This window comes from Gossypium raimondii, chromosome 12, assembly GCF_025698545.1.
Source record: "Gossypium raimondii isolate GPD5lz chromosome 12, ASM2569854v1, whole genome shotgun sequence".
In the NCBI taxonomy this organism is placed as follows: domain Eukaryota; kingdom Viridiplantae; phylum Streptophyta; class Magnoliopsida; order Malvales; family Malvaceae; genus Gossypium; species Gossypium raimondii.
The window spans coordinates 1,041,842-1,064,615 of record NC_068576.1 but is presented as its reverse complement, the minus strand read 5'-3'; the positions used below and the strand labels follow the sequence as shown (position 1 = coordinate 1,064,615).

Below are 22,774 nucleotides of genomic sequence, written 5' to 3'. Positions count from 1 at the left end.
GAGATGGTATAACAGCTTTGTAATATTAACAAAGCTGTTGGAACTTGGGATCAGGAGCTAGCTTGGGCTATTTCTAAGCTTAAAGGCAAGTCCCTCATTGTTGCGGTGCTTAGATTGGCATATATTCATTCAATTTTGTGTAAAAGGTATGAGAGGTATTTTGGCAAACCTCATTCTAATGAGTGTGTAATCTTGATGCAAATTAAACAAACTATACATATTAGGTTGATGGGAAAGAAAATTAATGGGGTAAATGCTCTTAATATTCATATTTGTTCAATTTGGGGTTTGATATATTGTATAGGTTTCTTCTATGTTTGTATGGTTTTGTTTGTAGTAGTCAACTCTTTCTGGATAATGAAATTCAATTCAATTATCCAAAAAAATGTAGTTTACCCAAAATAAATTGATACAAATATGAATGGAACCCAACCTTAAACCCAATAATCAATTGGCCCAAACCCAACCCAAATCCAAAAGAAAATTAAAGTGTTATTGTTGTTTAAATTGTTTATAAATTTTTTTAAGTATTTTTATGAATTTTTCTGACTTTTCTTTTGCAAAATTTTTCTATTTTCTTGATTCTTTAAATATTTTAATAGTGAATCAGTCAACCTAGAGTCGATGATTTGATCCCATCGAGTTAGTTTTGAAAACCATGCTTGGTGGTGGGCACCATTTCGTTCATTTTGTTCAAACAAAATGTTACGTAAAGTCACAATTTTTTAGCTCAAAATTCAAGTTGATGAACTAATCACAGATGTAATGATAAATGACTTAAGTTGCTTAATTTATTGTTGACATAAATTGTCACTTAAGAATTTGATTGAATTAGTGTTATATGTTTCTAATTCAGATGCAAAATTATCAAAGACATTTTATTTTTATTTTTTATATAAAATCTAAAAAATATAGTATTTGATTCCAAAACATCAAAATATTTATTATCTCAACTTTGTTATTTCAAATAAAATTACATTTAATTTTCATATATATTTTCATAAATGCAATACCTACAATTTTTACTAGTAGGCATGGATTAATCTAGTATATATTAAATTAATTAATGAAAATTTACTCAGAGAAAATATTTTATATATCTAAAGTTGAGGGCAATAAAAGATCAATAGGAATATATTCACTTAAATCACTCTTACTTAAATTTAGAGCTCTAAAGATTAGGTTACCTGCTTGGGCTCGAAGACCCGCCTGAAACATTAAAGGGTGTGATCAAGTAGACAAAACTCCAAAAGTAAAAAAAAATATAAGCCCATTTTTTAATCGGATTGAGTTTTGGACTCTTTTTTTTGAAGCCTGATCAAATTATATATATGTGTATTATAAATATATATTTTATATTTTATAGTAATGAGTTTTTAATATAAAAAAATACTCGAATAATCAAAGTTAAATCTTAATTAAAAATTTTTTATTACGATTTTAAAATTTTCTTTATTTATTCATGTGAGGTTATAACATCTTGGCTATAAAAGATTTTATTCCACATACGTATTTTATATACTTAAAAGTTAGTTCTTAACAAAATAATTAGATAATCTTCATATTTCAATCCTATTTCATTTATTATTGATGCAAAGTGTGAACAAGTACAATTGGTTCGAGTCGACTCAATTATCATATTTTATATAGAATTATTTTAAATAAGATGTTAAGTTCATATTTCAGATCGTATCGAATTTAAAGAAAAAGAATTAAATATCTTATTTTAACTATACTTTTTACTATTTATATATTAATAAAATATTAAAAATATTTTTAATGTTTATATATTTTAAAATATGAATATAAATTAAAATATTTTATTATTTAAATTGAAATCGATGTAAACCGGACAGTGGAGTCACCCGGTCCATTACAGGTCTACTCATACCTCCAGTTCTATAGTATCAATGGTCAGAGTGTCCTTCTGGTTTGCCGGTTCTTTGATTGCGACACGAAGGCTGAGTAATCCACCTTCATTGTCTCCCTCGACCTATCGGCTTTAGAACGGTGCCGACGAGATGCGGGCTTCTCTTTCTCAATTGGGCAATATCTTGCCCATTCCCACGCTCTTCCGGTACTACAAACTTCACCCTTTGAATTTCCTTGTTTTTAGGGTTTTCCAAATTCCAAAATCTCGAAAAAGATTGAAATTTTTTTCTCGAATTTTCTTTTTTCAGGCAATTAGAGCAAGAAATGGAAACTGTTATCAAGGTGTTACAACCTGGACCCTTGGGAATCATCGAGCATAAATTCTCCGCTGAAGAAATCCGCGAAGCAAACGCCACGGTTCGTAAAGCCGTCGAGAATTGGCGGAGGAATGCAATTATAGAGCACAGAAATGGCATTTTGAAAGATTACATTCACAGGTGAACAATTATCATGCCGCTGTGTTCATTTTCAGTTGATGATTGAGGAAGGAATTTTGTAGAGATACGTTAAAAAGTAAAACCTTTTTGGTTAGTGTTTATTTCGGTATGTAGACTTTGCTATCAGTTATGAATAAAGTTATTAAATTTTCCTTTCAGTGTTTTTATTCCTGTAAATTGGTCTGCCCTTTCAAATATAGGGGAAAATCCTCTAATACATTGCAAGTTAAGATCTTTGAAACAGAATGAACAAAAACCAATGTGGCCCCTTGTTTAGTTTTTAACTAGTTAATAAAAATTATCAGTATTTGTGGCAAGATGAATTTCGTTCGGAGTGGTTATCTCGGCAGACGTTAGATGTTCATTTACCTGTTTCATTTTACTGGTTCATGTGTTTCTTAACCGGACTCGGTGAATGATTGTATTAATGACCAAAAACTGGTTTTTAATCCTTGGGAAGAAATGGAACAATGCTAAAATCATTATGCAGTTATCTGCTTTGAATTTAATCTCAGCAGGTATCTTTTGTTTGTATCTTAATGCTTCTTAGAATTCTTGGCCTTAAAACTTTGGGATGCTTCCAATGCCATATTTTGACATATATCTGCAAAGAGTCCGTGGACGATTCTCTGTTGCGAGTTGTTGTTTCAGATAATTGATCCAGTATTGCTATCAGGTTGATTACTCGAATCCATGTTTATGCCATTAAATGTTGCATGTAATTCAAAGCATAGGCCAGGGGTGTTACATGAGGAATCTTGCTTTCCCAAGAAAATTTACTAGGTAAGGAGTCTCTTCAGTGTCTGAAGTATCTAAAATTATCAATAGGTATCCATTTTCATCATGCCAAAATGGAAAAAGAAAAGAAAAGAAAAGAAAAGAAGAGAGTCATGGTCTTTATATTGTTTTGCAACTCGGCATCAAAGCCTAGTTGAGAAAGTACATGTGTTCCATGTTCATATTACTCGCTGATGATCCACATGGAGGACCATATAACCTGATGGAGACTTCCAATGAGATCTTGCCCTATGAATACAACTGTTGCTTAGTATTCAGAATCTGGTTCAGCTGGTTTGCAGTACGGTATGCCGCCAAGTCAAATTTGAGTCTCTCTATGATATGGCATGTGCAATAACTGCTGCTGCTGAAGACCTCCTTGGGTACACAAACGAGATAAATTTGGAAACATGTGCTATGAAGTTTTTGAAGGCTAGTGATTGAAAATCAATATGAAGCAGTTCATTAAACTGGGGTTAACTTGTTTTTTGTTGATTGAAACTCTAGATGATCTCACCATAATGCAGAAGACAGACATTGTTAACACAAGTCTCAATATTAATTTTCCATTGAAAGGTCATCAATGCCTACAAATGAAGAACTCATTCGATACTCCACTGTTCTTCCATTAAAAGATCGACCTTGTTAATTCAAGTAATTAATCTCACTGATTTTCAGTTCATGCTGCTATTACATTGCCTGCTCACCCTTAAGCTTATTGTCCTGTTTCTACTCCTATATTTTTATGTGCCAAGTGTTCCCAGGACATAATGAAACTACACTGTCAAGTCAAGGTTACTAAATGCAGCAAATAATAGCATATATATATACACCTTTATTTATCATAGACATGGGATGTTACAGAAGCAAGTTAAAATACAAGTTCCACTTAATTAAAGATTAGTACAAGGAAAATACTATGACCCTGCTCAGCCCCAAAAATGGTGTACAAGGATGGTGATAGTAGGGAAACACATAACAAAGCCATTTATAACTTTATTTTTGTTTAGTAGCTTGCATGGTGTTGAATTTTGAGTTAATGAAAGTTTACTTTTATCTTTCAAATCCATATTGCTCCAGCCCTTATGAGCAGTGGGACAAGCTGGTTCCTGAGTTGAAGGGACATGACTTGGTTAGGACCTCCAACCAGCTGTTGCCCTATGAAAACAGCAGGTACACTGGGATTGCACCCCATCTGCTGCAGTGCCCTTTCAACTTGTTGCCCATTCGGAATTTCATCGAGCTCGTAAACTGTCAGGTTCGCCCCAAACCCACTGATGAGAGTCTTGATGGTATGGCTCATGCAACAAGTTGTCCTGCTAAAGATGACCACAGGCCAGTCAACAACCATCCTTGTAACCACATCCATTGTTATGCAGCAGAGAAAGAGTTTCTTGGGAAATGTTTAAACTGCTTAGACTTGATCAGGAGCTAACCACTATGGAGACCTTATTTATACTGTCCATCAACAGTAGATATGCTGAGAAAGAATAAAATAATCCAAAATATCTTCCTTCATATATTTGCCCCCTTGATGATTAAATTGATAAGGACATCCATAACATACTCAAAGTGAAACCATGCATGGGCCATGAGATATTTCTCCTTCGACACCTCTCAAAATATGGAAGAACAATTGGTCGCTTCTCAAGATTTTATATTTGAGATAACCTTTGATACGTTAATAATTTGCATTATATAGATTGACACATTCATGTATTCGTGTTGTAATTATTTTTTTCTCGTATTATGTTAACAAAGTCTATCTGGTATGACTAATTTTCTGCTCTCTATCATCTTTGCAGCATCTCTGCTGAAGTGGAGAAAGAAGTTGGGTTTATCCAATTTTCCCCTCAAATTCCAATGATTAGCATAAGTTCCTAGAGAAAGCAACGGAAAAAAGGAAGAGAAAAATGGAACCTTGATCTTTAATAGCATTGAAGGACTAATAAGAAAAAAACCAAAAAACAAACGTAAATGACCGTACAAAGAAGCAAGAAGAAGATGCCTTGATGACCCACTACATTATCTAGTACTTCCTCTTTACATTAATTGCGTTCTTTACTTGCAAAAGAATGTGATGAAGCTGAGATATTCCTCCACATGTGGAACCCTATTGTTAGTGCACTCAACTATTGGAAAATGCCTTGAATTAATAGTAATCACCATGATTACAATGGATAGCATCTTAAGGTAATGGAAGATTTGCAGTTTTTAATGAAGTTTTTTATTACTGTGGGAAGCAAATTTAGAACTTTCTTAGAAAGTGTTAACCATTGTGTTTGATACCTCCACAATGTTTATCATATGAATTAATAATGAATTACTACTGCCGGTTAAGTTTTAGTTCAGTTGACTCTGTTACCATTATAGCAACAAAAAAAATTTCGGTTTAAACAAACTTAAGCATATTTTATATCATGACTTGTTTAAAGATTCGGGAGAGTTATGGACGGTAATAATAATAATAATAATAATAATAATAATAATAATAATAATAATAATAATGGGTTACTACTTTTATTAAGTCCTTTTATTTCTCTTAAAAAATTACACATTTTTGTTATCATTTATTTAGGAACTGGTAAAATTCGAGTCACTCCACGAATTTTGCATTGATTCATTCAAATGAAGAATTTTTTTAAAAAAAGGTGAATGTATGTGATGAAATGGGACAATTGTAGTAAATGCTTATTTCGCTCTACCTTGTTCTAATTTGTAAATCACTATTTTACCTAAAAATGATATATAACTTGAATGAAAAAATTATGTATAATTTAAATTGAAAATTAAGTAATAAATATAGTAAGGTGCTTCATGGAAACGTAAGGCAATCCTCGCCTCAACACCCCTCCATTGCCATCCCTACATCCATCTATCTCAAGTGAGCTTGCTTATAGTATCATAATCTCTGCACAGTTTTTTGGTATTAATTTATCAAGTCAGAATATGTGGCCATGTTAGAACAACATTCAATCCACCAATTTGAATCTGCTTTTCTTCTTTGTCTGTTGATAGCATCAACAAATTTACTTTGTTTTACAATATTAAAGGGTCATCGATGCCTACAAATGAAGAGCTTATTTGATACTTGATTATTTTTTCCATTAAAAGATCAACCTAGTTAAAACAAGTAATTAACCTCAGTAATTGATTTTCAGCTCATGCTGCATTGCACGCCAAGTCAAGGTTCAAGCCACTAATAGCAGATATACCTTTATTTAGAGTAGATAAGGGATATTACATAAGCAAGTTAAATTACAAGTTCCACCTAGTTAAAGTTTAGTAAAAGGAAAATGCTATGACCCTGCTCAGCCCCAAAAATGGTGTACAACTATGCTCTGCAAATATATGTGGACACAGACAACAAAACCATTTCTCACTTTATTTTTGCTGAATAGCATGCATGGTATTGAACTTTTAAGTTAATGAAAGTCTACTTTATCTTTCAAATCCATATAGCTCCAGCACTTTTGAGCAATGGGACAAGCTGGTTCCTGAGTTGGAGGGACATGACTTGGTTAGCACCTCCAACCAGCCGTTGCCCTATGAAAACAGCTGGTACACTGGGATTGCACCCCATCTGCTGCAGTTCCCTTTCAACTTGTTGCCCATTCTGAATTTCATCGAGCTCGTAGACCGTGGGGTTTGCCCCGAACCCATTGATGAGAGTCTTGATGGTATGGCTCATGCAACAGGTGGTCCTGCTAAAAATGACCACTGGCCTGTCAGCAACCATACTTGTGACCACATCCATTGTTATATATGCAGCAGATCAGAAAAGAGTTCCTGGCAATGTGAGAGCTAAATGAAGCTTATTGGGAATATGTTTAAACTGCTTAAGCCTTGATGAGGAACTAGCCACCCCTGGAGACCATATTTATAATGTCCATGAACAGTAGATGCTGAGAATTGGAATAAAATCATCCAAAAGATCTTGATGATTAAACTGAAAAGGACATCCATATCTCCTAGTCCTTGCATTCAGTACTAACAAGTTGCACAGCAGTTACAGTATGATAAATATACAACATATATATATATTTAAAACGGCTACACTATCCTTAACATTTAGAGAAGAGGGAGGGCAAAGTGTTCCATGCATGAGCCATGAGATATTATTTCTCCTTTTGAGTACATCAACTTGGTTGCTTATCAAGATTTTTTTCGAGACATTCTATCTTTATATAAATTTTGATACATTTTTGTTCTAATTATCTTTCACATGTTAAAGTAAACCGGAAAAAGAAGGTGGGTCTGTCCAATATACGAGATAGCACTTTTGTTATCGTTTTTAGGTTCCTTCATATCCCAATGATTCACATAAGTTCCAGTTCAGGAAAACCGAAAGGTAACAGTGAAAGCGAAGGTATTGACCGTACAAAGAAGCATGAAGAAGATGCCTTGAGGACCCACAACGTTATCTAGTACTTGCACGTGGAAAAGAATGTAATGAAGCTGAGATATTCCACCACATTGGAACCGCCATTGTTAGTGCACTCAACTGTTGAGAAATGCCTTGCATTAATAGTAATCGCCCTATGATTTAGGTTGAAATATGCACCCAATGGTTGGTTAATTAGTATAGCATAATACATCAACACCGACTTAGTCTAAAGCATAGTTTTTCATGCGATTTCAAATCATTTTAATAGGTTTGTTTTCAAATGCTGCTAATAGTAAACATTAAATTATCAACAGAAAAAGGGGGTTGGCTAATCGCCAGATTAGGATTCTTAACATATCTTTGCCACTTATCTTCAATTTGACTAAAGCTGAAGAGAAAATTTGTCAGGAAAAATCAAAAAGAAATGAGAAGAGCTAGTCCATTCATTGATTCTATAGTCAGATCTATTAAAAAAATGATGCTCACCACAAATTTTAAAGTTGTTTCATACTTAATGGTATTAAACATTCTAATATGACAACTTCTCTCTTGTTTTGCTCTTTCTAGTTCAACTTAGTGGATTGCATGTGAAGCTAATGATCCATTAGCAGCTTTTAAAAAGTTTTAAACTGTGGGGGATGCAGTCATTGTGTTGATAACACTCCACAATGGGGGTATTTGGTCCTTTGACTTCCCATTCAAGAATGTGGGTTCGACTTGGAGCTAGCTAATATTAGCATCATCTCTGCATATATATATTGGTGTTAATTTAATAAGTACTCAGAATATATTCTCATCATGTTACAACAACTGGATCCATATCATGATCTATCGCTTTATCCATCAACTATATCAATCCCACCAAAGTGAATCACGGTTATGGTGCATCTGCTTTTCTTCTTTGTCTCTTGATAACAGCATCAACAAAACTATGACTTTTGTTTTTCTGAGTGTAAAACGCGTTGTACGTTTCTATATATATATACAACCTTTGAGTACGTACCAGATATCACCACGTAATATTATCACCAGCCAGCCAGGCATATATATATATATCTGCCCCGTTACCCTGGCTCATGATAAACCCAAAGGCCAGGGTCACTTTAACCCATTTCACTTAGATTTTTTCTTTAAAAAAAACCCCTGGATTCACTGTAATATTTTTAATGGACATATTCAGTTAACAGATAAATGTGTGAATTCATATCAATTTACTTCAGCACCTGCATGAATTGATCTATATGCTACTAATAATATTTATCAAGGAATATAAAAATGTGAAAGATATAGACTTTTTCGTTTTTTGTTTTCTGATATCTTTTTTGCAGAACCATTCATTTTAAGCACACTAGAAAAAATTTCCATCACACACATATATACATGTATTTATATAAAAGATATATTCTTTGATTTGAATGAAAGAGATAATAGAGAGTGATAACGAAGACAACAAGTACACATGGATATGGCGAACAAACCGACAGTTCGAGAATGTCAACTTTGGTGGATTCACCTGAAGTAGTACTTGATTGAACCACTAAAACAAAGCAGTAAGAGAAAGAAGAATACGAAGGCGGCTCCTGGCATCACAGCAACATGGATTTTTATTAACGTTCTTTGAATCAGTACTGCATGTTAGGAAGATTTATTTATGAAGATTTCCCATATCAAGGTACAAAAAAAAAAATCATTTTACTGTTGTTGATGAAAATCTAAAGTGTTATTCTGCAAATACTGATAATCGTCTTGAACTGGAAGCTGAATTTCTTTTACAGTGTCACAAAAATTCCCAATGACAGCAACAGCTACATGGGGGTGATGGCATATATATTTATACATATATGTATGCATCTTTCATGTTTGATGGATCAGTTGTTGCTTTCTTCTTTAGGTTAAACCACTTGCCTCGCTATTCCATGTTTCTTATCTTCATGCCTCGACGTGAAAGTTGATGGTGACTTCATGGAGATTAACTGGTATCACTTTCTAGACCCATTTGATTGGTTAATTTAATTAAAATAAAGATAAGTATCTGATTTGATCCCATTTTTATCCGGTACTAATTAAAAATCAGCTCGAATATAGCTTAACAAAAATTAAAATAAGAGTTTTATTTTAAAATAAGGAATTATGATGAGGTGTAATTTGATATCTATAAAATCAGTTTTTGAAAATTCTTTTAAAAGATAATTTTGAGTTTATGTTGATTATGTACGAGAAAGATTTTAACATTCTCGTGATGCTCAAAACCGATACATTATCAATTACATGTTATCAAAAAATTAAAATTAAAATATTAATATTTAGTTATGAGCTACTTGTTTATAAATAAATAAATAAATTTATTAAAGGAGTTAATCGATGTCATTAGAGTCAAACATAAAAATCATTATTTTGCACTATTCAAGTGAATCACTGAGATACGATAAAGATATTTTTTGGTTAATGATGATCGTATTTTATGGCTAAAGGCTTTACTTTTCATCAGACTTTAAAAATATTCCTTTATTTACTTATTTTAAAATGTTTCCTTTTTCAGCTTCTTTTGCTTTTTCGGATTGGGCTTCCTTGTTTACTGGGTTGCCTTGATGGGTCGGACTTATTTTTTTGATTTGTTTCTTTTATTAATCCAGCCCGGTTATTTATCAAAAAAAAAATTGTTTAAAAGCAATTTTTTTTTTTTGTATTTTCAAATATGAGTAATGTCAATCCAACCCAAATGCAATATTGAATAATAAATACACATTTTAAAAACCATATCAAAATCGGAAAAATAAGTCTTATAGGCGCTTTCCAGCTAACGATCAGATCCCAACAGAATAAACTCTAACAACAGTAACTTTTTTTTTACCCTATAAATATCTCTCAAATATCATTGTTTTTTCATTCACATCCTTCTCTCAATTCTCTCAAACCCTCTCAAGTCTCTCATTTTTAATAATTTTTGATATCTTTATTTAAAAATATTTTTTTTAAAATTATCTCGTTTTTATTCTTTTAAATTGATTTCTCACGAATGGCTTCCTCCTTAATCCCCTTCGACGACAAACATATTTCCGCCGCCCAATTAGTAATGGTAAGACCGGAGTTTATTTTTTTTTAATTTCAATAATTTTAAATTTAATTTTTATTATATTATATTTTTTGTGTGTAAATAGACGGATGATTATGTTCTGGAGGGCTTCATCCGGAACATGTTCGCATTGGTCTCGCATAATTATATTTATTATAATTTAATTTTTAGTATAATTATATTTCTGCCTGCGATTCTTAAAATTCATGGCCACTTGCAAGCAGCTGGATTCTTACATGCGTCTCGCATGTCCGAGGCCTACAAACTCAACTTACAACTAATCAGCGTATTGGTGGAAATATGAAGGCCCAAAACATACACTTTCCACCTTCCACGCAACGAGTGTACAATCACACTCGAAGAAGTAGCACTACAACTCGATCTGCCAGTGGATGGACCAGTCATCACGGGATTTGGGATCGTTCCGGACAAAGTGACCCTCTGTCGATCACTATTGGGGAAGGTCTTGGAGAAGTTTGAAGGTGGCCAAATATTAATGAACTGGTTGAAGGATAATTTCGACGAGCTCCCTAAAGACCTTAAAGACTGAACGAATGAGGTGATATAAAAATACGCCTGAGCATACATCATGAAGTTAATCGAGGGCATTTTAATGCCCGTAAAATCTCAAAATTTGGTGCACATAAGGTGGCTACTACATCTAGTGGACTTCAATGACAACAAAAAACTAAGTTCGGGATCTGCTGTATTGCCCACGTTATACCGAGAGATGTGTCGGGCCACACAATCGAGGTCAGCATCGATCGGTGGTTGTCTGCTTTTGTTGTAGTCGTGGGCTTGGTGGTGACTACCGTTTCTATGTCTCAAGGTGACCGACCCATATATGTTTCCATTGGTGACAAGGTAAACATCATTTATTAACAAATACGTAATTTGTACAATAATTATTATTATACGTTTTGACTAACATATCACTTGTACAGGTGAAACTATGGGTCGAGCTACGTGGGATTGCTCGAGGTTCTAGAAGATATTAAGCTATTTTTAGATCAACGGTTGGGAGCTAAGGTTAGTTACCTATTCTTTCAAACCTATATTAATTACGAAATGATTCATAAAAAAATCATAAATAATGATATTTACAATTTTACTTATCAGTTTAAATGGATGTTGTACGTCGACATCGATGTCATATCCTGCATCTCGCCGAAAGTTTTGAGAAATAGATAGATGAGAGATGCGAATGTGCGGTTGATAGTGTATGCGACAATGGAAATGCACGAAATAGACAGGGTGTTGAGGCAGTTTGGGTGGAGGCAACGAATTCCACCGCCACCGCAAGACCTGAAGGAACTACACAATGTGGACATATGGGGGAATGACAACATCGACTGGTTGAAAGCAATGCTATTAATGCTGGGGCCTCAACATTTCATTGTACAAAGAACAAGTAGGCTTCGTATGCCCTGAGTTTCTACAACACCCGCATAATTTCTATTGATCATGCCTCTCCCGAATATCCTTATTGTTCCTTATCTAGGCAAAATTCGGGTGACCTTTTGAGATGTAACGTAGGTTTTTATTTGGCACCATCTTGAACGGTGCGCTGGACACAAGCGGCCATATACTCTCATTTGGGACGGGTGGGAATTCAGGACTCCACACACTTCGAATGCGTTGTAGTCGGTGGACGTCATTGATGTAAGGTGCGTACTCAATTTATATGTTCTCACAAGTGGCAATTGCATATGCGCATGAGAACCGAAGTACTTGGAAGCTCCCACAATCGCAGGTCTCTTCCTTTAAGTTTACACGATAGGATACACCTGACATTTCTTGGTCGAGCCTAAATGCTCGGTGACTCAAAAATTAAGGTTACGATGTGAGTGGCACACTACATACATCATGTTCGTTCTCGCTGTACTTCACCGAATCTCTTTCATCATGTCATAGCAGAATGTACCGTCGCTTGCTATTTGTCCAGCATACGCCGACTCCCTCTTAGGGAACAAGACAACCAATCGAAAGTATATCTCTTTGGCAAGCGATGTTACCGGCAAATGATGCATCCTCTTTAGTAACGAATTGATGTAATCCGTCAAGTTTGACGTCATGTGCCCGTATTGTAGACCCCTGCTGTACGATTGCGTCTACTGTTCGAACGGTATATTCGAAACATATGTCGCACCGTAGGCATTAATGATGGTTATGTTGTTCAACTTTTGATGGAAAATATGTTGGACAAGCTTGTAACTTGTCGATAAAGAGATATTGTTTAGTGCAATGAAATAACCACATAATTGAAAATTCGATTTGCAGTGAGTACATATTTGGAACTACAAACCCAAATCGGTGACTAGATCTCACTCAGTCATCGAAACATTTTTTTATAGTAGATCTCACCAAGTCGTAAGCAATACTGATGATGAGTGCGATCCCAAAGGGATCTATGACGATCAATCGCCGAGAGTATTTTGGTTCCTCTGTCCGATATGTCACATATGTTGGGCTGCAGGCAAACGAGGCGGTGTAATCGGCTTAGGAAAGAATCTCAGTCATCTGTCGTTTCTCTAGGAGTTATTGCGAAAGCTATAGGCAGAATCTTCCAATTACCATCTTGAGCAACGACAAGCAATAGACGCTCTTGATACCTTCTGTACAGCCAGGTGCCGTCAATTTGGACCATAGGCTTACAGTGCTGAAATGCCTTTCTACATTGCTCGAAAGTCCAAAAGAACCGATGAAATACTCTTTTCCTAGGGACTATCTAATTGTCACAGTACCCTGGATACATTTCAAGATTAGTTACGGAACCTGGCACGTACCGATCCAATGCCTGACACCATTTCTATAAATAGTTATATGAACCCTCTCACCCGTGATACAACTTTTCCGTAGCCTTCTGTTTTGCAACCCATACTTTGTAGCACGTTGGAGTGTACTAGTACTGGCTACGTATGTTCACAATCAGCACCGATATTTCAATCTGGGGATAGGCCTTCACCATCTGTAGAACAATGTCAACAATCATGTCTGACTCTAGCCTCGGATGGTCCTAATTTGCACCCGTTGTAACACATGTATGGGGATCGATATATTTCTTTATCGTCCATATCCCGATTTTTTTCCAGTAAGACGCCATGATTTTCCACTTACACCTTCCATCCTTCGTTGTGCACTTTCTTTCGAATTTCTCGGAGCGAGATTTCGTGATGTAGTAGTTCACATCGTTCTTGATGTTGTACCGCTTCAATGCAACAAGAAAAACATCTTTATTGGGGTATTCCATTGAAACTTCTAGTACTCGTACATCACGAATTGTGCTTGCATGTCCAAGTGTTCTGTGCGGAAGCCGAGAAAACTCTAAAGTCTAAATCATTAAGACATTGAATTTTATTATCAATTTGTTTTTTATTTTTCATGTTTTTTGTCATTCCTAAAGTTGGCATGTTCTTTTCAAATATATATTTTTCACTAATAAAAGTTTTTGTATTACAATTACGGGCTGTTTGGTTAGGGGAAATAGGAATGCATTTCCCCTTTTCTACGGGCCACCACCAAATAGGCATTTGGTTTGCCCGTAATGCTATTACGTCCTGAATCCATTCCGTCCCTAATACGTCCGCATCCCGTGTAATAGGCATTTCCCCCATTCAGCGCCGATTAGGGATTCTTTACCCGTTTCTTATTTTCGTTTCCTTTTTCTGCCCTCATCGTTTTCTGCTTCTTCTTCCATCGATATTGCAGAGGTAATTTTTACTTCTTTTTCCATCGATTTCTGCTTCTTCTTCCATCGTTTTCTTATTTGGTGGCCCGTACGGGTCATCTTCAGCAAAGGTACGTGCTAGTTTTTGTCTTCAGCAAGGGTATGTGTTCTTGGTCTGCATTTTTGAACTCATATACATTTACTTACACAACAAGCATTTCCGAGTATTACTTACTCAAGAGGACTTTAGTACTTTACCTTCTTAGTTGTTCTTCCAGGCTTATGCTTCTGAAGTGTGTGGAGAAGAGTATTGGGCTTTGGTACTTTCAGTTGTAAGATGATTGATTTTGTAGTCGGTTGGGTACATCATCTGGTTTTTGTAGTATTATACTTATATCAGACTTCGCCATTTCAGGTTAGTACATCGCGAGGCATAGGACTGATTATTGGCCTTGCTATTAGAGGATTCTTTGTACAGGTAGAGACGTTCCATCACTCTACTCTTTACGCAGATTGTTAAAGAAAATTTTCTTACCTTCTAACCATATTTATTACTTCATGTATGGCCTCTTAGCCTGTAGAGAAATATCCAAATCTTTTCGCAGAAAGCTCCATTTTCGTGAGGTAGTCCACATTGCTTTTTTTTTATCCACTTGTCATATTTTTTCCCATTTTCTCTTTATGTGGTGGTGTTTTGATGTGCATACAATTGTAGATTTACCTACTTCCAACCATGCCTCATAATATCAGTTTATGCTGTTGGATCTCTTATTGCCTGCAAATGGCTTCCAGTAAGTTTCAAACTCATTTTCTCATCTTTTGCATTTTCTTGTTCCCTCTCTGGCTTGGGGAATTGGTAATTACAATAGAAGTTCATGATCAATAAAGACATTGTTCTATAGGTTTGAACTTTGGATATTTGACTATTAGACACAGGTATCCATCATTCATCCCTAAGTCTGAGCAACATAGCTGCACATTAAGATTAAGTTTACTTTCTATTTCTTTCAGTCTTCAATATTTTTTTCATTTATTGGTTGTTTACTGTTTATATGCATGCATTTGCCTTCAGTTTGCACATTATGATTGATTCTTAGAGAAAAAAATATTGCATCTGGCACTGAGACAAGTTTAATCCTTTTATGGGGTATGCTTCTTATATAGGCGATTTATAAGATTTCTGTTGTTTATTTCTTTCTCCTTTCTGGTGACGAACACTTACACAGGAAACTTTACACAAGTATGCTGAAAAGGCAAATGAGAGAGCTGATCTACATGATATTTCAGAACATTCTTCAAATGATTCTGGCCAGAAAGATAACATAGTAGAACTAGAAGATAAACAGATTCACAAATCAAATCTCTTAAAAAACTGGCCACTAATGTCTACAATCATCGTATACTGCGTTTTCTCACTTCAATAGATGGCTTACTCTGAAGTAAGTTATATCCCTTAAATACAATTTATTGTTATCCCCTATGCCTATCTGACTTAAGTACAAACTTCTCACATTGTCTAGGATTCATCATGATCTGATCTTCACATATTCTTAATATATGTGTGTGTGTGTGTGTGTGTGTGTGTGTGTGTAATTTCCTATTTGAATTTTTCTTTTTCAGAAAGCGTTAGTCTAATAGCATGCTTTCCATCATTTCCAGGATTTGGTCTTTTACTGTTTCAACTGCTGTTGTATCCACCAGTTGAGAGACGCCTTGGGCCTCTCATGGTTACACGCCTTTCAGCTGGAAATTTTTACTTCCACATCACTGTATTCCTATACTTCTTTTCTTTGGGTTAATCTATAGATACACCTTTTAATTTTTAACCATTTGGCACCTAAAGAGAAAAATAAAATTTATAATAAAATTATTATATTTTATTTTCATCAAGTAAATTAAACCAAATTGACTGATGTTGTTAAATAAAATGTTGACCTGTAACTTCATTGACCAATAGTAAATCCACACTTCTTGGATCAATGTTAGAAAATATTTAACTTGACTTATGGCGGATCAGTATTGGTTACAATTCCACATGAACTCCAGGTTCTGAATCCAATGAATACACTGAAATGAATCAGACACGTTTCTTTTAAACTATTTTTCTTTCTTTGTTCTTTTCGGTTGAAACCGTCTGATTTATGGGGCAAATTCATTGGTATCGTGTAGGTTTCACTTGTTACTGGATTATTCATATTGCTGAACAATGCAGTGGTAATGTTTTCTGCCCATATTTTGGGAAATATTTCATGTTAAATCTATGTTGAACCCTTCATTTTTCTTTTCAGACATGGGGGTGGACATATAACCCTCCAAATACATAGAAACACTGAGAAAAACAATTGTATTAATTGACTTTGATTGTATATAAATGAATTATCATTCCTCTCTCTGGTTTCAACATTGTTTGTTTATGCTTTTTCTTGTTTCAGCCTCAAAGTCAGAGAGGGGCTGCTAATGCCATTTCAATAACTGCAATGTCTGTTTTCAAAGCATTTGGTCCAGCAGGAGGAGGAGCGCTGTTAGTATATTTTTTCTTTCTATTTTCTGTATGTATTTTAGCTTTTTACATATGAATCACACTAGTCTATTTGAGTGTTGAATTATACTCAAGTAGTAAGTGATGAATATGATCAATGTATACCCTTTAGAAGAGTTATCAGTACATGAATTTATACAGCAGTGATAGCTGCAACTACTAACTAACTAACTGCTGCAACTTCCTTAGCTAACTAACTGCTAACTAACTACTAACTTGACAACTGACTAACTTCCTTATAATACTCTAACATTCTCCTGCTTTTCTCTTTTTCTTAAAGCAACCGCCTCATCTTTAGTTGTTACTCGAAGAGCACTGCGCAGACCTACAAATTGCTTGGGAGCTAGAGGCTTAGTAAGCACATCGGTAATTTGATTAGCAGACGGAACAAAATTGACCTGAAGGGATCCATCGGCAACATTTTCTCGAACAAAGTGATGATCAATTTCAATATGTTTTACTCTTGCATGATTCGTTGGATTGGCTGACATGGACACTGTAGACGTGTTGTCACACCAGACTGTTGGTGCATGGACTATGCAAACTCCTATCTCATTTAGTAATTGTCGAATCCATAATAATTCAGAAACGCAACCAGCCAAGCTACGATATTCAGCTTCTGTAGAAGACCTGGACACAACAGGTTGTTTTCTCGAGCACCATACTATTGGATTTGGTCCGAGAAAGATAACATAACCCGTGGTAGATCGCCTGTCTTCAACAGAAGAGGCCTAGTCCGTATCGGAGTAACAGACTAACTTGAACTGTCTACTCAAAAAGAACAATCCATGATCTATTGTTCCAGCTAAGTAACAGAGAACACGCTTAACGGCTTTCCAGTGAGCTTCACTGGGCGAGTTCATATACTGGCTTAGCTTATTAACGCAAAAGGAGAGATCGAGTCTTGTAACACAGATATTGCAGCATCCCTATAGTGCTACGATAGAGATGTTCATCAACTGTCTGACCACCATCAGAGGCTATCAGTTTAGGATAGCTGATCATAGGAGTCGGTGTGTTAGCAGCACCCTCTATCCCTGTCTTCTAGAGAATGTCCTGAACATACTTTCGCTGAGTGAGAAGCATACCATGAGGCATGTGCTGCACCTCAATGCCAAGAAAAAACTGAGAGGACCTAAATCTTTAAGAGCAAACTGTTTGTGTAACTGACATACCACCTCATCAATAGCTTGAGTGGAGTTGCCAGTAAGAATAATGTCATCAACATATGCCATGAGAAATAGCTGATTTGAGCCAGAACGCCGAATGAACAATAAAGGGTCTACCTTGGACGTGCAAAACCCCAGCTTATTCACCACAAATTGTTGAAGTGTGTGAAACCAGGCACAAGGCTCCTGACGCAGTTCATACAATGCCTTGTTTAACTTACATACCAATTTACCATTCGAGCCACATACTTCAAAACCTGGTGGTTGATCCATAAAGACTTCTTCATCAAGCTGACTATTGAGGAACGCATTATTCACGTCCACCTGTCGTAGTGACCATCCATTCATGACTGCAATAGCAAGAACCATTCGTATAGTAACAGCTCAAACTACTGGGCTGAACGTGTCTCGAAAATCAGTCCCAGCATCTTGAGAGAAGCCTTTTGCTACTAACAAAGCTTTGTACCTTTCTATAGTACCATCTGCTTTCTTTTTCACCTTGAACAGCCACTTACAGCCAACAGTTTTTCGTTGAGGAGGAAGAGTACACAGTGTCCAGGTGTTATTTCGAACAAGTGCATTCAACTCATCAAGAATTGCTTCTTTCTAAAGAGGTTGTGCCATAGCAGTATGAATGTCTGGAGGAACTTTAGATGACAAGGCAACACCACTCATGTATGCTTTTGGCTTAAAAATGCCAGCTTTGCTGCGGGTTACCATAACATGGGTGTTTTGTAGAGTAGGAATGGGAGATGAGACAGGGATGGAGACAGACTGTGACTGAGAGGTTGACACATTTAAGGGAGTAGTTGACATGAGAGAAATAGAGGGACCATGGTGTGAATGGACAGGGGAGTTAGGTAGGCATGATGGTAAGGTCAAACTAGGTTGGCTAAGACACTGAGGCTGTAAAGGAGAATGTAAGCTAGGAGCTAGAACCATTAGCCTGGAGCTAGTATGAGGGGTTGTAGAGGCTGGAGGCGGTTTGAAGCAAACTGCTTGGAACCCAGACTTATTTTCATGAAACGTGAGATACCTAGCTATGTAAACCCGACCATTGCTATCTTGACACCTGTACCCTTTATGACTAGTAGAGTAGCCAAGAAAAATGCAAGGAATAGACCGAAACTGAAGTTTGTTTTTATTATAGGGTCGAAGATTTGGAAAGCATAAACAACCAAATGTTTTAAGGAAGGAATAGTTGGGTTTGTTTTGAAAAAGTTTTTCATAAGGAGAGATAGATCCTAAAGGTGCAGATGGTAACCTGTTAATGAGATATACAGCGTCGCTAAAGGCATCGTTCCAATATGACACTAGCATTGCTACATAAGCAAGCATAAAAAGTCCAGTTTCAACTATTTGGCGATGCTTGCGTTCAACCAAGCCATTCTGAGCTGATGTGTGAGGACAGGTGAGTCTATGCAGAATTCCATGTTGAGTAAGATACGGTCGAAGAGCTTGGAACTCACCCCACCATCTGTTTGGAGTGATCGAAGGTTCATACCAAGGGTTCTCTCAACTTACTTGTGAAAGAGAGGAAAAACAGTAGAAACATCCGACTTCTTATGCAGAAAGTATAACCATGTAAATCTTGTAAAAGCATCTGTAAATGCTACATAATATTGAAACCCATTGGATGTTACTGGTGCTGGACCCCAGACATCTGCTGCAACAAGCTGCAAAAGTGCCGTATATCGAGATTCAGAGGAGTGCAAAGGTTGTTTATGTTCTTTGCCTAAACGACATGCCACACATGCAAAGGAATCTTTATTATCATCAAAAGCCAGATTACAACTTTGTAACGCTTTAATCAGTACATTTCTGCAGGGATGACCTAGCTTAACATGCCACAGACTTAGAGGCGTTGGAGCATGAGTTTGAAAACAACTAGCTAGCTGTCGATATTGATTATTCATACGACTTTTGTTGAAGCAAAGCTTATACAGACCCTGATGAACTGGACCTTGAAGAAGCACTTCCTTGGTCTTTAAGTCTCGAACTTGACATTGTGATGGAAGAAATTCAAACATCACCTGATTGTCTCTGGTCAACTTAAACACTGAAAGCAAATTGTTAGTTGTACCAGGAGTATATAACAAGGACTTCATGTAAAGTGGTCGTGTCTTAGTAATAAGAGTTGACTGACCAGAACGCAATACAGGCAGGGAGTTACCATTGCCCATATACACCTTACCTGGTCCAGGACGAGAGGTGGTATCACCAAGGGACTTTATCGAGTGGGTGAGGTGATGTGTCACCCCAGAATCAGGATACCAGACAGAATCTCTAACCATATCCGGAGTGACAATCATTGCATGTGGTGACGGAGCAAGCACAGTCACAGACAGACCCTGTTGCACTGAGTTACTAACAAAGGAGTTTGGCCAGCTAGAGGAAGAAGGTACCTGATATGACCAGTTAGGGGATGGAACCATAGAAGGAGCAGTCATACAAACATTAGCTTGTGGATGGGGTCTGTAGTTTGTGCTCCTGTAGGATGAATCGAACCGGCAGTAGCAACGGTCCACAAGATGCCCGAGTTTACCACACAATTGACATTGAAACCGTGTGTTAGAAGAGTGACCACGACCGCGACCACGAGAGTTAGATGGCTGATAAGCCGGTGTGGAATTATCTGTAGCAGAACTAGCAGGCTGCTACGAAACAAGGTTCGCAGAGCTAAGGACCTCAGCCAGTAACACTTGCTGTCGAGACTCAGCATCAATCAACATAGTCATGACACTCTGAAGGCTGTACAGCGTTGGGCTGGCTACAATGATGGACACGATTGGCTCATACTTAGCTGGTAGCCCGTTCAAGATCGCTGTGATATGCTCATGTTCGCTGATGATTTCCCCAAAACCAGCTAAGTTATCACAAAAACCTTTAACCTTCATTAAAAACTCTCGCATAGATAGATCACCTTTGCGTTGTGAATGCAAAGCACGGCGATAGAACATTAGCCGCGAAGTAGACTTACTTCCATACAAGGATACGATAGCGTTCCAAATCTGTGCACTAGTATCTAATCCAATAAGATGAGGTAAAATTGTTGGACTAACTGATGTCAAGAGCCAAGAAGCAAGTGCACTATCTTGCTGTTCAAACCTTTCAAAATCAACATTCTCTTGAGGCACCCCATTATCATCAATAACCATCGAAGGAGGCGGAACAGTATGTAAATCAAGAAATCTTTGCAGTTTATAAGCTTTTATAACGAAAAGAATCTGCTGACGCCACAAAAGGTAGTTAGAATCATCAAGAAGCACACTAACCTTCTTAGTGGAGAAAAACTTACTATCAACAATACCAGCAGATGGTTGAGAGGCCATCGAGGGAACCGCAGAGTGAGCAGCAGAGGGACTCAACGAAGGATCCATGCGAACAACAGAAGTACTTAACCCAGGAAAAAACTAACATCTGATACCATGTTGAATTATACTCAAGTAGTAAGTGATGAATATGATCAATGTATACCCTTTAGAAGAGTTATCAGTACATGAATTTATATAGCAGTGATAGCTACAACTACTAACTAACTAACTGCTACAACTTCCTTAGCTAACTAACTACTTACTAACTACTAACTTGACAACTGACTAACTTCCTTATAATACTCTAACATTGAGCAGCAAAATCTGCACAGTTCAGCACTTTCAATTTTTACAAACTGACAATGCTTTTGTGCCACAATATCGTCGGCATATTCGAGATTTTGATGGAGAGGTCTTAGTTTACATTGTTGTTAAAACGCTGAACTTAATTAATTCTTAAATTTCAAAGGTCTTGAAGGGCTAAATGTGAGGGCTTCTTATTATGGTTGATTATATTGTTAAAATGAAATCTATAGAACCTGAACTAGGTCAATTTGATGCATGTGGTCACCCTTAAAAAGTAATGCAGTAGATTTAGTGTTCGATTCCTAGAATGTGCAACATCTTCACTTAACCTCAAGCCGCAACCTTTTTTATACTCCTTGCTTAGAGAGATAAAACCAAAGATTAATTCAATCTTAAATTTAGCAAATGTTTGTTTTCTTCCTTAATTCAATCTTAAATTTAGCAAATGTTTGTTTTCTTCCTGGCCAATTTATATACCAGAACTACTATTTTCTCTTGACTCAATAAGGGTCTTATCAACCTTTTTTCATTCATGAAAATGTAGATTTTCTTGGGCACAAGAGCGACAAGTTGTCTCTTTTCTTCCAGGTTTGTAGTTTGAATCCTAATAATACAGCTTCAAAATAGGCTCGGATCGATTTACTATATATACATGTGGGTATTTAATACAAGACATTTCTTTGATTTTTGGATTTTGGAAACAGGTGATCAAATGGTTTTCTTTGCGCTAAACGTGGTTCAATTTATTGGGTTGCTATTGACTTTCAAGCCCTTTCTTGCTGAACCGTACCAGAGAGAATATCATCAACAATTATTTTTTTAGTTCACTTCATCGGTGTTCTCGTCATATGAATCATTGTTGATTAGTGAATTGACCCGAATAAAGTTTGTAATATTTGGGATGATATATCATTACAATGTTCTAACTTTTTTATGTTGAAAAACTGTATAACATATGGATTATGACATAGAGTTTCATGAATTTCATGTAACCTTTTGTTAATATATGAATATTATGTTTATGCAAAATATAATTCTCAAGTTATTTATTACTGCTAATATTTCTTTTATTGTAAAATAATTAAATTATTTGTTTCACTAATGATATTTTAGCACATTAAATATGTATTGCAGTTTAAAAATAATAAAGTAGATTATTTTAAATTATATTTA

General features: G+C 36.0%; 4 protein-coding genes across 4 annotated transcripts; 2 read left to right on the top strand and 2 right to left on the bottom strand.

Moving 5' to 3' along the window:
* The first annotated feature begins 1,855 nt into the window (after positions 1-1,855).
* LOC105762654 (uncharacterized) lies at positions 1,856-2,527 on the top strand. Its single transcript, XM_012580465.1, has 2 exons — positions 1,856-2,077; positions 2,181-2,527. Exons 1-2 carry the CDS (start codon positions 2,022-2,024, stop codon positions 2,371-2,373), a joined length of 249 nt encoding a protein of 82 aa, XP_012435919.1. The 5' UTR covers positions 1,856-2,021; the 3' UTR covers positions 2,374-2,527.
* Positions 2,528-4,017: 1,490 nt separating this feature from the next.
* LOC105762308 (monothiol glutaredoxin-S1) lies at positions 4,018-4,720 on the bottom strand. The gene has a single exon (XM_012580177.2). It carries the CDS (start codon positions 4,513-4,515, stop codon positions 4,207-4,209), a length of 309 nt encoding a protein of 102 aa, XP_012435631.1. The 5' UTR covers positions 4,516-4,720; the 3' UTR covers positions 4,018-4,206.
* A 1,648-nt stretch (positions 4,721-6,368) lies between these two features.
* Positions 6,369-6,979, bottom strand: LOC105762307 (monothiol glutaredoxin-S1). The gene has a single exon (XM_012580176.2). It carries the CDS (start codon positions 6,901-6,903, stop codon positions 6,595-6,597), a length of 309 nt encoding a protein of 102 aa, XP_012435630.1. The 5' UTR covers positions 6,904-6,979; the 3' UTR covers positions 6,369-6,594.
* Positions 6,980-11,836: 4,857 nt separating this feature from the next.
* LOC105761888 (probable peptide/nitrate transporter At3g43790) lies at positions 11,837-22,653 on the top strand. The gene is made up of 11 exons (XM_052624794.1): positions 11,837-12,004; positions 14,552-14,605; positions 14,689-14,751; positions 14,848-14,897; positions 14,989-15,064; positions 15,438-15,513; positions 15,894-16,042; positions 16,443-16,487; positions 16,706-16,794; positions 22,146-22,189; positions 22,306-22,653. Exons 1-11 carry the CDS (start codon positions 11,837-11,839, stop codon positions 22,422-22,424), a joined length of 933 nt encoding a protein of 310 aa, XP_052480754.1. The 3' UTR covers positions 22,425-22,653.
* The last annotated feature ends 121 nt before the right edge of the window (positions 22,654-22,774 follow it).